Consider the following 17,609-nt stretch of genomic DNA (forward strand, 5'->3'; position numbering starts at 1 on the left):
CCAGTTTCATGACATCGTAATTACTCTTTGCTTATAATGACTGCCCCGAAGGGCATCTGTAGAGACACTACCGGCACGAATGATGGCATTATTTGGAGGTCGATTTCCGTCCGCCAAGTCAGCAACCAGGTCAGCACGTCAGATATGGAAGGAGGGTACGTCCTTTACGTCCAGCTCAGCACAAACCCCTCGGCTCACTCGTTTTACCCTACATTCTCCGAAACAGGTAAGTTTCTTCCCTACTTTCTCATCACTGTATAAAAAAATGATCGAAGGAATTTATTCTTGCCCGCAACATATTGGAGTAAGCTCAATTTGGCAGCAAATGCATTTTTTTACAACGCATTTGTTCATTGGTTAAGAATTGGGCAAATTTTTTTAACATTAGCAGAGTTTAATCATGTTTCAAGATCCGTATATATCCGTGTAACAATGCCCTAAACAATTTCTTTCAATTCTGAATGTATCCATATTACTAAAACTTTAAACAATTTCTTTCAATTCTGAATCTATCCATATTACTAAAAGTTCAGTTAGAGTTCTGTATCGATGAAAAATTTAACTTTATATAGAGGCTAGATTCCAGAAACGGTAGAGAAGTTTGCCCTTTGGTTTTATCAACAATGATATTTTGGATGCCAATACATGGTAATAAATGATAAAACTTTCCGCCCGTGATTTATTTTTTCTTTTTCCCAGTATAATTATATCTGATTGATTCATTACTCGAATTTTCTTAAATTACTTTGATTTTGCATGAACGGCTGAAAATCATTCCAAGGCATTCTCGAAAGGGTTTTCTTGATCTTCCTTTCTTTTTTCTTAATTTCTGAACTATTAGGAAACGATGTATATTTTTGGGGTTCACAGGCATTCACAAAGCCCTTGGTTGAAATCCCCTTTATGTGCTTTTTTTATTACAGGAAATTTACTGGGAAAGGATTAACTTGAGAAGGTGAATCCCTTTTTGTGGTCGTTGTTTAATTTTTGACATCTTTTGAGCATTTGTTTTTGACAATTCCCAGCTATGGTGGGGATTTTTGACATCTGTTATGCAAATAAGTTGTGAATCCAGATGGCTTTGCAATTGGCTGCGATACCTTGGGATTGATTTGAACAACAAACTCAATTGGGAGGACTGCAGAAAGAAGAGAATTTTAGGAGGGTGGAAAGCATTATATGCTCTTGAAAACAGATGTAGAGAAGCAGAGTTATGGGATTGGAAAACGAAAGTGCTTTTTGGACTCCTAGTTTGTCCAGTGATGCTATATGGGTGTGCTAGCAGCACTCCGGTCTCAAAATGAAAACAAATTGAGAAAATCCAAAAACGCTTGATCATGAGCAAGTTCAAAATAAAAAGTTCGGTACCTTATGAGATAATGTTGAGTGAAACAGGAGCAACTTCCATTGAAGCAATTGCTATGGTGCGGCTCATAAGATACCTAAAAAGAATTGAACAAATGAGAGTAGGTAGATGGCCTAATGTTATCTTCAATGAAGGCATCAGTGAAAGAAAGAAAACATGGATGAAACAAAACTACACATGGATGCAAAAATGAAATATCTACCTCAATGCCTGTCCCACAAATAGCAAGGAGCTAAAGGATTTTGTTATGGAGAAGTTTCATAAAAAGGTATGGGGAAAAGAGTTGGGTAGAAAGAAGAAATATTACATTGAGGAATTCACCCTACGTGTGATTTACAACAAAAAGAGTTCATTGGAGCTAGCATTTCGTGGAGAGCAAAGGTTCTTATTGCTCAATTAAGGACCAACTCACATCAACTTCGGTGTGAAACAGGGCGGTGGAAAAGGCCTAAAGAAGCTTGGGAAGAACGGGTGTGTACATTTTACATGTCTGGGGCTGTGGAATCGGAAAAGCATTTCATTTTGGAATGTGATGCATTCAAAGACATCAGAGAAAGTTATGAGAACATGTTAGCATCAGTTTCTTGGCATTGTCTTTTTAGCGAGGAGATTGTTGGAAGGTTGGGTCAGCTCATCATCAATTTGAAAAGGACTGAATTGCAAAGAGCGAAAAACAGGAAACTAATGGTCTCATAGACTATTTTTAGTCTCGTGGACCTTAAAATATCATTTCATTTCATATATTCTACTTTTGTTGAACTAAGTGCCATAGAAGTCTGTGTTAGAATTTCCCGAACCCAGCTTCTGGTATTCAGTGCCCGACAATTATTAACTGAACAAATACATGGCTAAGTTCCTAACCAAAAATATTTAGCGGAAGCAAAATTACTTGATTTTTTTGTTTGTAAGCTTAGCAGTACCTTTCATTCATTCATCTATAAATAGGCAGGTTACAAATATCTAAGTCGTTCGGTGGTCTCAACTTGCCCAGTGGGAAACTAGGTCTATTGACCGTCGAATCACATTATAAGCCACCCAAAACATAAATAGTTTGAGTCTATTTAACCAAGCCTTATAAGACTTATAGTCTGGAAACCAACTACTAAGCATAACACTGAAAATATAAATGCTACCCGACATATACAACCAAAATTAACAGGCATATAACTTCGACCAATTAATCATCTGACGATTCCATCGGAGCAGGACCTTTAGCACTTGATCCTGGCAATTCAGATTGCGATAAACATGGGATATGCCTCTTAATGCGGCCCAGGCAAGTGTTCTGATTCTACAACTGAAGTTGAATAAGCTGGAGCTCGTTTTGAATGTCTTAGAGGCCCGACTTGGCCTCACTTTGCACTGTTGTGTTGGTGGTCGTAGCCATTGCTTTGGCCACTATGCATTTCATTAACCAGTAGAGATGGACAGACTGTCTAAACAGGATAAGACGACCGCGAGTGTACCCAGGGTTCGTGATTAGCTCCCTCCAATCTTCGGCTCAAGCTCAACTTTCAAATTCACTTCTGCCTCCCAGGTCGCGATCAATTGTTTCACCTGTGTTGGGTCCCTTCATAGTATGCTTGAACCGTGGCCTAACGAATCTTAGAGTTCGTTTTCTGACCCCTCTGTCATGCAGTACTCTGCCACTCAGTACTCTGTCATACAATACTCTGCCGCGCAGTCCGACCAGAAGACGAACCAACTTCTTTTCCTTTGCCCTCCTGGTGTCTGCGACCCCTTCTGCCTTGGCCCAAGGGTCCACCACGAGATTGAGACTTTACCATATCTGCCAAGGTCGGGCCCCCTTTCTTCACCCTTCTTCCACCTTGCCGCGCTCATGAACCATCTTACTATATAGAGGCCGAAAGTGGATACAACGTAGGCGGACCTAGAATATGATTTATACAGAGAACCACCTGAAAGTTAAGCATTAATTTAATGTATGACCATAAAAACAAATGAAGCACCGGACAACACTGCGTCCCTTTAGAATTTCACCACTCGAGCTAGCAAGCATACATAAACAGTAACCCTCTGGGAGTGGGAGGTACCACCAGAATAAAAACAATGGCCCCCATGCACCCCTGAGCCCTGAGTCCATAGACTCGGCCTTGATCATTTACCAAAACCCTTACTCTCCACAGGGCTTGCCCAGACAATTCAAGCTTAAAACGGGGAACCCAATTATCAACATGCAGAGGAAACATCATGAGAAAAAACCGGAAACCAGTAAACATGCCCATGTGAGAAAGGATGTTGCCAAAAAAGATAGAAATCGACATTACATAGTCAAGAAGGCCAATATTGCCAGTCACAAAAACTGCTAATTTAACCAGTGTTTCCTTTCCCCTCCGGATGCGAGGCTTATCATGAGTAGCAACCCCCAACCCAGGATACAGAGATAGCATTATAACATACCAGACTTTATATGCCAACCTCGAACTGAGATAGGCAGCAACTGGGTATACCTCTCGTGTTCCCGACGCCGTGAACTTGTAAACATCAAACTTAGGCTCCCTAAGAAGCTGAGGACCTGAGTTTATACGCCAGACAGATGGTCTTAACTCCACCTCCACTCCCACCACTTGTAGGCACCGAGGGTTACCAACCTTCACATTGTGGATCTGCCTTGATCTACGACGCTTCATGTTATCACAATGAATAAGCGTGTGAGGGCGTGGGGGATACCACCCACTGTCCCAAACCAATAAATGCTCTGTCATATCAATCAAACCCAAGCGGGCCTCCAACTGTTTCGCACCCCGATTGGGGAAAAATTACTTGATTTGAATCACATACACATAAACAGATTTATGCCCAATCAACAATTCTTCATTACTAAATTAATCATGGAACTTACTTGGGCTTCCTTACCAGGGATAATGGCTTAACTAAGAAAATACAAAACTGATCACCACCCTCATTGCACTTTCTCGGACCCAACACATGCTCATTGAGAAGCCTCTCTCAATCTTGTGTTGCTGTTGTGTCTTAGCTCCTCACTTTAGGCTCAATTTATAACATTCCTAAGCTAAGATTGACAACCAAAATTAGCTCGTCAAGTTAACAAGATACGTGACTTTACTTTAGTTAACTATCCTATCTTTAGATTTCTCTGTTGGCATTATGATTCAAGTGTTGTCCTTGATGGCAACTCACTCAGAGAATGGTACAGGTGCTCAGAGGTTGGTACAGGTGATGGCAACTTAATCAGAAGACAGATCTTAGTACAGCATGCCAAGGAAGTTCATATACGCATGTTCGTTAAGCCCAAGTCGCGTGTACACGCAAGTTGGTTTCAGAAAAAGCGCGTGTATGTGGAAAAGTATCTTTGGTCCATGGTGGTTAGTCCTTGGAAGTTGTGCCTATGATTTCGGACCATTGTGTCTCGACGGGCGTGTCGATCCCTAGTTTTGAAGTTGATGGTATTGTGTTACTATGGTTTTGGCTCTTGGTATTGAGCTAGGCCTAAGACTATATAAGGAGAAGAAGATCATTAGGCAAAATCATCTTTCGATAAGGCTTGAATATCTAAGAGAGAAAGAGATCTGATATGCAGGTTCTGAGTTGCTTGATCTAAGCCAAGGAGAGATCACATCGGTTGATGGAAGACTAGATCTAAGGATAGATCGGGATCTAATGGTTTGAAATGCACTATCATGATATGGTTGATTATGCGTATTTCTAGATCTGCATATTGTCGCAATGTTACGTTCTGGGTCTAACTAATGTCTGGTACAGCTGCAAATTGAGAAAGTTTATTTTTAGATCTGTACGCAGGTTGGCTTCGGTAAAAGCGCGTGTATACGCGGGTTTTGCTCATTAAAGTAGCGTATATCTTTTGAAGCTTGATTTTGGGTTTACAGTGGGGTCTGACTGTTATTGCAGAGTTCTGTAGTCTGCTCTGTGTTCTGGTAACTGGTGATTGACAGGGTTCAGTGGTTCAGTGATTCAAAGTTTGGTTGTTTTATGCTTCAATGATCTGTTGTGGAAATTGAATGAATTGTGGTCTTCAGATTGTAATGTTGTGCTTCAGGAATATCCAAGTCTGAAAATGTATGAAAAGTGATACCTGAAAGAAGGAAGATTGTAGGTCAGCACCTACGTACTAGTATCTTGGCTAGTACAAGAGTAAAGGGGGTTGGAGCTCCCTTCCAAGGAAGTTTGGAGAACGAGAGAAGGTTGTAGCCTTCTGCAGGTTGTAGCCTGCGTACTGGTATAAGGCTGCACCAGTACAAAAGATTGTAAACTGAAGTTTCATATTAAAGAAAGATAGAGACAACTTGCAGCAGGTGGTTTTCACCCACATTGGGTTTCCACCTTATATCTTGGTGTTCATGTGTGTGGCTTTTTATCTGTTCTGTTATACTGCACATGTTTACTGTTAATGTGGTGAATAATGTCCTGATGCACTTAATTGAAGAATAAGCTAACTAAATTGTGAGTTTTCTTCTTATACGCTGTTTTACTTCGTCACAGTAGCGTGTACACGCTGGTTCACTTAACTGAAGTAGCGTATATGTTTCTGAGCATTTAAAAAGTTTGATTAATCTGATAATACTGATTCACCCCCCCTCTCAGTATTATTTCCAACAATTGGTATCAGAGCAGGTCCTTCAGAGAAGCTTGATCGCTTGAAGGAAGATCATTCATCATGAGCAACTACGAGAAAGAAGCATCAATCAGGCCACCGGTTTTTGATGGAACAAATTTCAATTATTGGAAGGTAAGAGTTACTGCATATCTTCAATCTCTTGGTACAGAAGTTTGGGACATTGTAGAAACAGGCTATGCTTTTCCTTCAGCTACTCCTACAGATCCAGCTGAAAAAAAGGCATATGAAACAAATGCAAAAGCAGTCAGTACTCTATTAGGAAGTATATCTCAAACAGAATTCATGAAGGTCATGCACTTCAAATCAGCAAAAGAGATATGGGACAAAATGATCACTAGCTATGAAGGAGATGAACAGGTAAAGCAAGCTAAACTTCAAACTCTCAGGATTCAATATGAGACCCTCAAGATGTATAATGATGAAAGTGTGGCTAATTATTTTCTTCGGGTAGATGAGATTGTTAATTGTATGAAAAATTTGGGTGAAGAAATAAAAGAGACTATAGTAGTTCAAAAGATTCTAAGATCATTATCCCCCAAGTTTGAATCTAAAGTATCTGCAATAGAAGAAAAGGAAAATCTCAAAGTTCTCACTATGTCTCAGCTACATGGAATTCTAACTGCTTATGAAATGAGAAAGGGAGGTCCATCAGACAGAAGGGAAGCTGCTTTTAAGGCATCAAGAAAAGAAGATTACTATGAAGCAAGCCATGTTCCAGAAGAAGAGGAAGAAGAATCAAATTTTGTCAGAAATCTTCAAAGGGGTGCTGGAAGGTTCAGAGGTAAGCTACCTTTCAAATGCTTTGCTTGTGGAAGAGTAGGTCATTATGCTGCAAAATGTCCTAATAAGGATAAAGGAAAAGAACCTGCTAGATGGAATAAGAAACAAAGTGCAAATAAGAAAAGCTACTACACCCATGAAGATAGTGATGGCTTATCAAACAGTGATGAAGATGAACAAGGTAATAAATATAAGCTATTAATGGCATTTGAAGATGATGATTATGAGGATGCTGTAGATGTGGATAATCTCTATAATGAAATTACTAGACTCAAGAGATGCATAGAAGAAAAGAGTGTGATCATTGATACTTTGCAATTTCAAATTGATGAAAAGGAAAAACATCTTGAAAAACTAGAAGGTGAAATTGTTGGTCTCAGAAAAGAAATTGAGAAAACAAAAACTATTAATCTTAAGTTTGTCAAAGGATCTGAAACTTTGGATGAGATTATCAATGTGCAGCGGTCTCCTCTAAACAAGACAGGTTTGGGCTATAATGGAGAAACCTCTCAAGCATCCACCTCAAAAAGTTATCTTGATGCAGCAAGAAGAAATGAGCAGAAGAACAATGAAGATAATCAGGTAAAGCAGGGACGAATTACAAACAGAAACTATCAGGGACAATCCTTCTTAAGGGTGAACAAAAGCTACAACCAACCACAGGTAAAATCTTCTCAGTTTGGCACAAGAATAGATCAGTTGGCTGGTAGATTCAATAACCGCAGAAGCTTCTTCAATGGACAATGCTTTTCTTGCCATAACTTTGGTCACAAAGCAGCTCAATGTGTTGCATATAAAACAATCATGACTAGGGAAGCTCAAAAACAAAGAAGTATGACAGGGATTACAAAGAGGACCTATAACAACTTTTCGGTTCTTGAAAATGAAGTTGAATGTTCTATTTGCAATAATTTTGGTCATAAAGAATCTGAATGCAGGAGCAGGTTTCAGGAGAAAAAGGAACAAGCCACGAGCACCAAAAAATGGAGAATAAAAGAACCTCAGACAGAAAGATGTGGGATAGCGTTTTATGCAGAAGGACAGGAAAATCTATGGTACATTGACAGTGGATGTTCGAAACATATGACAGGTGATAAAGAAAAACTTGAATCTTATTCTACTTTAGAAAAGGGAAAGAAAGTTTCTTTTGGAAATGATACTCCTGCAACTATAAAAGGAAAAGGTATTGCTCCTTTGAAAGAAAAGGTCAAGGCTGGAAATGTTTTGTATGTTGATGGATTGAAGCATAATCTTCTAAGTGTCAGCCAGATGTGTGATCAAAAAACCGAGGTTATTTTCAGATCGAATGGATGTCTTGTTCGTGATCTTGATACAGGTAAAACAGTTCTCAAAGGCAAAAGAACTCCAAATAATCTGTACATATTTGAAGAAGGACAACAACAATGCTATCTTAGCAAGGATGAAGAGCACTGGTTATGGCATCGAAGGTTGGGACATCTAAGCTTCTCACAAATAAGGAAAGCATGCAAATATCAGGCAGTTCGCGATCTTCCAGATATCAAAATTCCAGACAACACCATATGCAAATCTTGTCAGTTTGGAAAGCAAACCAGAACTAACTTTCCAGAGAAGGAAGGATCAGCTAGCTTGCCTCTTGAGCTAGTCCATACAGATGTATGTGGTCCATTTAGGAAAAGGACACCTCGAGGAGAAGAATATCTGATATTATTCATTGATGATTTCTCAAGGTTTGTTTGGTTAGGGCTTATGAAGCACAAAGATGAAGCATTCGAAAAATTCAAATCCTTCAAAGCATTGGCTGAAAATGAATCAGGACACAAAATTAAGTGCCTCAGATCTGACAGAGGTGGGGAGTTCACATCAAATGAATTTTTCGATTTCTGCGATGAACATGGGATAAGAAGAGAATTCTCTACAGCTAGAACTCCTCAGCAAAATGGGGTTGTGGAAAGAATGAACAGAACTATCCAACAAATGGCTCGTGCTATGCTCGATGAATCAGGTACTCCTGCAACCTTCTGGGGTGAAGCTGCACATGCTGCTGTTATCATTCTTAACAAAACAAATGTCCGAGTAAACAGCACTCAAACACCTCATGAGCTTTGGAGTGGTAAAACTCCTTCCGTGAAGCATTTCAAAATCTTTGGGAGCAAATGTTATATTAAGAATACTGATGAGCAACTTGGCAAACTTGAACCTAGAGCAGATGAGGGCATTCTTCTTGGTTATTCTCCACATAGCAAAGCATACAAGTGCTACAATAAAAGACTTGGCAGAATTGTTGACAGTATTGATATAGTGGTTGATGAGAAGGGATATATTCCTAGGCAAGTTCATCATGAAGACATTGAAGAAGATGAAGGTTACTCTCAAAGGCGAAATGATGAAGAAGAAGAACCTCAAGAAGAAGAAGAATCTCAAGAAGAACCAGAGGAGCAGACAAGAATAGAAGAGAAGACTCCATCCAGATATGTCCAAAAGAATCATCCAGAAACTCAGATTGTGGGGCAGAAAGAAGCAGGAGTACAAACAAGAAGGACACTTGCAGAAGCTTCAAGCTACTTGGCTCTACTCTCCTCCATTGAACCACAAAATGTGAAAGAAGCATGCAAAGATGAATGTTGGGTCAAAGCAATGGATGAAGAACTTGAGCAAATCGAAAGGAACAACACTTGGGAATTAGTTCCTAGACCAAAAGATAAGAATGTAATAGGAACAAAATGGGTCTTCAAGAATAAGTTAAATGAAAATGGAGAAGTAATTAGAAACAAGGCCAGACTTGTTTGTAAAGGGTATGCACAGCAAGAAGGAATAGATTTTGAAGAGACCTTTGCTCCTGTGGCAAGACTAGAGGCCATCCGAATGTTCCTTGCTCTCTCAAGCTTTCAAAACTTCAAGGTATTTCAAATGGACGTGAAATCAGCCTTCCTGAATGGAGACTTAGAAGAAGAAGTATATATTGAGCAGCCAGATGGGTTCATTCTTGGGAATGATCCAAACCTTGTATGCAGATTGAAAAAGGCACTCTATGGGCTCAAACAAGCTCCAAGGGCTTGGTACTATCGGTTGGACAAATATCTTCACCAACAAGGCTTTTCAAAAGGATCAGCAGATAGCAATCTCTATATAAAAGTTGAAAATAACAAATTGCTAATTCTTGTTGTTTATGTAGATGATATTATTTTTGGCAGCAATGAAGAGACTATGAGTCAAAACTTTGCCTTGGTTATGCAGAAAGAATTCGAAATGTCACTTCTTGGAGAATTGACATATTTTCTTGGATTGCAAATCCAACAAAATGAAGGAGGTATCTTCTTGTCTCAAACCAAATACCTCAAGCAGATCTTGAAGAAGTATGGCATGGAAGAGTCAAAGCCAGTATGTACACCCATGGTTACAGGATGCAGCCTCAGTGCAAATGATGAATCAGCAGCAGTCCACCAACCCACTTATAGATCCATGATTGGGAGTTTGCTTTATTTGACAGGTACTCGACCAGATATTACACATGCAGTAGGAATGGTTGGAAGATTTCAAGCCAACCCAAAGGAAACTCATCTTCAGGCAGTCAAAAGAATCTTCAAATATCTTCAAGGGACCCAAAACTATGGCTTATGGTATCCTAGAAATACAGATCTCACTCTTCATGCTTACACAGATGCAGATTGGGCTGGAAGTGTGGATGATAGGAAAAGCACAAGTGGAGGTGCTTTCTTCATGGGTTCCAGATTAGTATCTTGGTTCAGCAAGAAACAAAGTTCGATTGCCTTATCTACAGCTGAAGCAGAATATGTGGCTGCAGCATCTTGTTGCACACAACTTCTTTGGATGATGCAGACCTTGCAGGACTTTCAAATCACTTGCACTCCACCTGTCTCTATCTTATGTGATAATACAAGTGCAATCAGCATTTCAAAGAATCCAGTCATGCACTCAAAGACCAAGCACATACCAATCAAGTACCATTTTCTTCGGGAACAAGTGCTTGAGCAGAAGGTCAAGTTGGAGTATGTTCCTTCTAAGGAGCAAGTTGCTGATATTCTCACAAAACCACTGCCCAGGGAAACTTTTGAATATCTCAGACAAAAGCTGGGAGTAGTTGATGCTTCATCCTGTTGTTGAAGTTTGTTTGTTCTACAAAAAGTTGGTATACGCAGGTTACGGAAGGGATATGCGCGTATATACGCGGATTCATGCTGGGTAAGTCGCGTGTATACTGGACGCTTGTTGCAGAAAGAATATCCGCGTACATACGCTGTTTTATACAGGATAAATCGCGTATATGAAGTTCTGAACAGCAAGGGAAAACTCTGAAGTTCTGAACAGCAATGGGAATGTCAGAATTCTTCAGGCACAGTTTCAGGGAGTGCAACAGGCACAGGTTCAGGGGGAGCAGCTTAAAAGTCTCATAAAGCATTGTTGGCATTCAGATGTTTTGGTTTCAGGAGAAGGAGCTCAGAAAGAAATTCTGGTTGCTGATCTAACAAGATGTTTATCAGATGCTGCTGGTGCCTTTCCTAAGTCTTGGTCTAGATCTGTTGTCTCTATGTCATGTATCTCTCTTGTCATATCTCTTTTATGGTGTCAAGGTCATGTAACGGCCTATGTTGGTTTCCCCACTATGCCTGGGATGAATGCTGTAATATAATTGGTTGTTTCTGATATGTTATGGATGTATTGAGTCTTTTGGTGATAGGAAGGTCCCTTATGGTGTATAAGTCTTGGTTCTTGTTGAAGAACATCTTTTGCAGATCTGGCCTACTGTCAGGGGGAGCACGAGTCAGCACAGCCAAGCAGAGGTATCAGCATGTCCTCAGGGGGAGCACAGCCCTTTGCCCTTGATGTCAAAGGGGGAGAGTGACTTGGTGTGGTGGTTGCCATCAAGTCCAAAGGGGGAGATTGTTGGCATTATGATTCAAGTGTTGTCCTTGATGGCAACTCACTCAGAGAATGGTACAGGTGCTCAGAGGTTGGTACAGGTGATGGCAACTTAATCAGAAGACAGATCTTAGTACAGCATGCCAAGGAAGTTCATATACGCATGTTCGTTAAGCCCAAGTCGCGTGTACACGCAAGTTGGATTCAGAAAAAGCGCGTGTATGTGGAAAAGTATCTTTGGTCCATGGTGGTTAGTCCTTGGAAGTTGTGCCTATGATTTCGGACCATTGTGTCTCGACGGGCGTGTCGATCCCTAGTTTTGAAGTTGATGGTATTGTGTTACTATGGTTTTGGCTCTTGGTATTGAGCTAGGCCTAAGACTATATAAGGAGAAGAAGATCATTAGGCAAAATCATCTTTCGACAAGGCTTGAATATCTAAGAGAGAAAGAGATCTGATATGCAGGTTCTGAGTTGCTTGATCTAAGCCAAGGAGAGATCACATCGGTTGATGGAAGACTAGATCTAAGGATAGATCGGGATCTAATGGTTTGAAATGCACTATCATGATATGGTTGATTATGCGTATTTCTAGATCTGCATATTGTCGCAATGTTACGTTCTGGGTCTAACTAATGTCTGGTACAGCTGCAAATTGAGAAAGTTTATTTTTAGATCTGTACGCAGGTTGGCTTCGGTAAAAGCGCGTGTATACGCGGGTTTTGCTCATTAAAGTAGCGTATATCTTTTGAAGCTTGATTTTGGGTTTACAGTGGGGTCTGACTGTTATTGCAGAGTTCTGTAGTCTGCTCTGTGTTCTGGTAACTGGTGATTGACAGGGTTCAGTGGTTCAGTGATTCAAAGTTTGGTTGTTTTATGCTTCAATGATCTGTTGTGGAAATTGAATGAATTGTGGTCTTCAGATTGTAATGTTGTGCTTCAGGAATATCCAAGTCTGAAAATGTATGAAAAGTGATACCTGAAAGAAGGAAGATTGTAGGTCAGCACCTACGTACTAGTATCTTGGCTAGTACAAGAGCAAAGGGGGTTGGAGCTCCCTTCCAAGGAAGTTTGGAGAACGAGAGAAGGTTGTAGCCTTCTGCAGGTTGTAGCCTGCGTACTGGTATAAGGCTGCACCAGTACAAAAGATTGTAAACTGAAGTTTCATATTAAAGAAAGATAGAGACAACTTGCAGCAGGTGGTTTTCACCCACATTGGGTTTCCACCTTATATCTTGGTGTTCATGTGTGTGGCTTTTTATCTGTTCTGTTATACTGCACATGTTTACTGTTAATGTGGTGAATAATGTCCTGATGCACTTAATTGAAGAATAAGCTAACTAAATTGTGAGTTTTCTTCTTATACGCTGTTTTACTTCGTCACAGTAGCGTGTACACGCTGGTTCACTTAACTGAAGTAGCGTATATGTTTCTGAGCATTTAAAAAGTTTGATTAATCTGATAATACTGATTCACCCCCCCTCTCAGTATTATTTCCAACATTCTCTACTTTAACTCAATTGCAAGTCATAAATTTAGCTTGCTTTACGTGCACATCTCATGCATGTCAACACATTTGCATGCGTGCAACTTACTTGCACACTCTGCATGTTGCATGCAAGCTCCTAACGAGGCAAATCAAGGTTCTTTTAGTCAAGGCACAAGACTAGAAGTACCTTTCGAGCTACAAAACTCAACAGTTCCTCTTAACGAGGGAGGTACTTCTAAAAGAACCTCCTCCACTTGGATCTGTCTCCAACACCACCATGTTATCCGCTGCTCTAGTGGCTCACTCTGAACTAGAAGACTTCCTTGCTACTTGCTTCAGAATCTGATTTGAGGACTTGTTCCCTCCAACCATGCTCCTAGGATCCTGATCCCGAGTATCTAACAAAACCATATCATACTAGTTGAGGCTCCTTCCTTGCCACCTGCTCTCTCTCAACAACTAACATTGTTCCTGTATTCAAGATCCCCTCGGATATTGTTATGAAACCAGCTCAAGAAAAGATAGAAAAGATAGATCAACGCCTTAGAATTCAGCCTCTTCGAGGGGGCAACCTCCTTTACATTACATAAATGAACAATTCTTGGATGATACAAATGACAAAACCTCCTTTCTATATATAGGAGTCTAAGGAGTCACAATATAATCCAGCCGACCTAACAATAATAATATAAAGCCACAAAAATAACAATAGAGGGATTCTATGGGGCACAGAAATAACAATATGGGGGTAATAGGGGCACAACAATATAAATAAGGGGTATAACTACAATAGTAATGGGGTAATCACTAGTATTATAGGGACCCAACATGCCCCTCTCCTTCAAAAAAGTGTTGTCCTCAACGCTTGAGTAGTTCTGGATACTTCTGCATAAAATTCTCATCCTCCCATGTGGAATCTTCAGCGGATAAGTTCTTCCACTTGATAAGATACTCTGAAATTGATCGATTTCGTAGCTGTCGAGTTCTTGTTTCTGTGACTGCTTCCGGTTCCAATATAATTTTTCCTTCCTCGTCAAGTTCTGGCAATATTGTTTGAACTGGGAGCTTGTCGCCTATAACCTTCTTTAAACATGAAACATGGAAAACTGGGTGCAATCGAGAAGCTGCAGGAAGCTCCAATTTGTATGCCATAGTACCAATCTTTTGCAACACCTTGTACGGACCATAATACTTTGGTGATAATTTATTATCCTTCTTAGCTTGCTTTAGGGACATTTGCTTATATGGTTGTAGCCGTAGGAATACCCAATCACCTACATCAAAACTTCTTTCACTGCGATGTTGATCTGCCTGTTGTTTCATTCTATTTTGTGCCAACACGAGGTTATCCTTTAAGAGTTGGAGGACTTGTTGTTGATGTTCGATGTGATGTTCCACTGCCTGAACCTTAGAATTTTCTCTTAAATATGATGTGATGGATGGTGGTTGATACCCATAAAGTGCCATAAATGGGGTCATTTTTGTTGCTGTATGGAAGGAAGTGTTATACCACCATTCAGCCAGAGGCAACCATTTGACCCATTGTGTCTGTTTATCAGATACAAAGCAACGAAGATATCCTTCCAAACATTTGTTTACTATCTCAGTTTGCCCATCAGATTGAGGATGATAAGATGAGCTATGAGCTAACTGAGTACCAAGACAAGAAAATAATTCTGTCCAAAAATTTCCAGTGAAAATGGGATCTCTGTCACTTACAATAATCTTTGGGTTTCCATGTAGCTTTTGAACTGTTTCCATAAATGCAGTAGAAACTGTACTGGCTTTAAATGGATGTGATAATGCACAAAAGTGTGCATACTTGGTAAGTCTGTCAACTACCACCATGATGACACTCTTTCCCTCAGACTTGGGTAAACCTGTGATAAAATCCATTGAAACCTCCTCCCAACGTTGGCTTGGAATGGATAAAGGTTGTAATAGACCCGGTGTCTTAATTGTTTCAACTTTATTTTGTTGGCAAACCAAACATTCCGCCACAAACTTTTGAATATCTGATTTAAGGCCATCCCAAAAAAATTCCTTCTTAACCCTGTGGTAAGTTTTTAAAAATCCTGAGTGCCCTCCTAAGGGAGAAGTGTGCAATTCCATAAGAATCTTTTGTTTTAGCTGGGAATTCTTACAGAGGTATAAGCGATCTTTGTACCATAACGAATCATTTTGCCAGCTAAATGTATCAGAAGTACTGGAATCTTGTTGTAGCTTTCGAATAAGTGCCCACACTTCTTCGTCATTCTTCCATTCCTCCCTTGCTTCGTTTATCCAATCTGGTTGGATAATAGAAATGGCACACAACAATGCTTCCACATCCTCATCCTTTCTTGAGAGTGCATCTGCCACCACATTTTGCTTCCCTTTTTTGTAGATGATTTCAAAGTCATAACCCAACATCTTTGTGACCCACTTTTGTTGCTCTTCAGAGGATAATCTTTGTTCTAAAAAGTATTTAAGGCTATCATGATCCGTTTTTACCTTGAAGTGTCTTCCCATTAGGTAGGGTCGCCATTTCTTAAGTGCATGGAGTATTGCCAACATTTCCTTCTCATAAATAGCTTTGCTTAAAAACTTTCCCTTGATTGGACGACTTTCAAAAGCAATGGGTCTTTCATCTTGCATTAGAACAGCACCAATTCCATTTCCTGAAGCATCACATTCCACAATAAAGGTTTTTGTGAAGTCCGGTGTAGCTAAGACCGGTGCTTGGCACATTGCCTCTTTAAGATGTTCAAAGGCCTTTGTTGCTTCCGGAGTCCATGAAAATGAATCTTTCTTCAATAATGTTGTTAGAGGTGCTGCTATTCTCCCATAATTCTTAACAAACTTGCGATAATACCCTGTCAACCCAAGAAATCCTCGCAGATGCTTTATGGATGTGGGGATTTTCCATTCCTTAATGGCTTTAATTTTGCTAGGGTCTACCTTAACTCCTTCATGAGATACAATATGACCCAAATATTCCACCTCCTGGACTCCAAAGAAACATTTGGATCTTTTTGCATATAATTGTTTCTCCTCCAATAGTTGTAGCACCCTGTCAACATGTTCAACATGATCCTTCCAAGACTTGCTGTAGATTAGTATATCATCAAAAAATACTAACACAAATTTTCTAAGGAATGGTTTGAAAATTGAATTCATCAAACCTTGAAATGTTGAAGGTGCATTGGTAAGGCCAAAAGGCATGACCAAAAATTCATAATGACCCTCATGAGTTCTAAATGCCGTTTTCGGAATGTCTTCAATCTTCATTCTGATTTGATGATATCCCGAACGAAGATCCAACTTGGTGAAGTAAATTGATCCATGCAATTCATCCAGTAATTCATCAATGACAGGAATGGGGAACTTATCTTTAATAGTGAGCTTGTTGAGCTCCCTATAATCTGGACACATGCGCCATGATCCATCCTTCTTGTGCACCAATACTACTGGAGCTGAGAAAGAACTTTGACTCGGTTGAATTATACCAGCCTCTAGCATTTCTGCAACCATACGTTCAATTTCACTTTTTTGGACATAGGGATATCTGTACGGCCTGATGTTTGGAGGAACACTTCCTGGAATCAGATGAATAGCATGATCATGATCACGCATAGGTGGGAGACCTTTGGGAGTCTCAAATACCTTGGAATGATTGTCCAGGACTTTTTGGAGATCTGGAGAAATAGATGATTCCAATGTGGAAACATCTAGCGAACATAATTGTGCAATTACACCTCTTTGCTCCTTTTTTAGAAGCTTTGTCATGCCATTAGAGCTGATTATCTTTCCTGGTTTCCCTGCAATACCCCTTAATTCAACTTCCTTTCCTTCCACAGAAAATTTCATGAAAAGTTCTTGAAAATTAAAAGCTATTGTACCCAAGGATTGTAGCCATTGGACTCCTAGTACAACATCAGCACCTCCCATTGGAATGGAAAGCATTGGGCTAGTCAATACATATTCTCCCATGGATAGCTTGATATTATGGCACTTTCCAGAGCAATTTATTGTTCCTCCATTTGCAATCATCACTTGACACTCTGGTGCTGGATATAGGAAGCAATTCAATTCTTTTGCTACCCTACAATGAATAAAATTGTGGGTGCTTCCTGAATCAATCAACACTATTACCTTTTTCTTCTTGATTTGTCCTTCTATCTTGATGGTTTGAGGAGTGGTAATTCCCGCCAATGCATTACAAGATATGGTCGGATTTATTTGTTCTTCATCTAGGCTTTGTTCCTGGAATATATCCTCTTCTTTTGACCTTTCTTGCTCCTTTTCTTCTTCCTCTTCACAATCTATGTAGAATAATTTCTTCTCAGCACACTTATGACCTTTTGTGTATTTGCTATCACAATTGTAACAAAGCCCTTTTGCTCTTTTTTCTTCCAATTGTTGTGGTGTCAACCTTGTAGGTTGTGGAAGACTATGGGCAACAACACTTCCGTCTTTATAGTTGTGAGTGGTATGCTTCCTAGTTGCCATAATTTT

General features: G+C 39.9%; 1 protein-coding gene across 2 annotated transcripts in view; it reads left to right on the forward strand.

Annotated features, from left to right (window-relative positions):
- The window catches only part of LOC149173687 (Myb domain protein), a 101,307-nt gene continuing 83,698 nt past the window's right edge, over positions 1 to 17,609 (forward strand). Inside the window, exon 1 of one of the 2 annotated variants that reach the window (XM_089424698.1) lies at positions 1 to 226. In XM_089424698.1, coding sequence (XP_089280824.1) covers positions 80 to 226 — 147 coding nt within the window. In that variant the 5' untranslated portion in view covers positions 1 to 79. The remainder of the gene's footprint in view (positions 227 to 17,609) is intronic. The other variant, XM_089424697.1, reaches the window with a different exon arrangement.

The sequence above is a fragment of the Pinus tabuliformis genome, chromosome 4_2 (genome assembly GCF_031772625.1).
Source record: "Pinus tabuliformis cultivar Carrire ecotype Pingquan chromosome 4_2, CPIR1, whole genome shotgun sequence".
Taxonomy (NCBI): Eukaryota; Viridiplantae; Streptophyta; class Pinopsida; order Pinales; family Pinaceae; genus Pinus; species Pinus tabuliformis.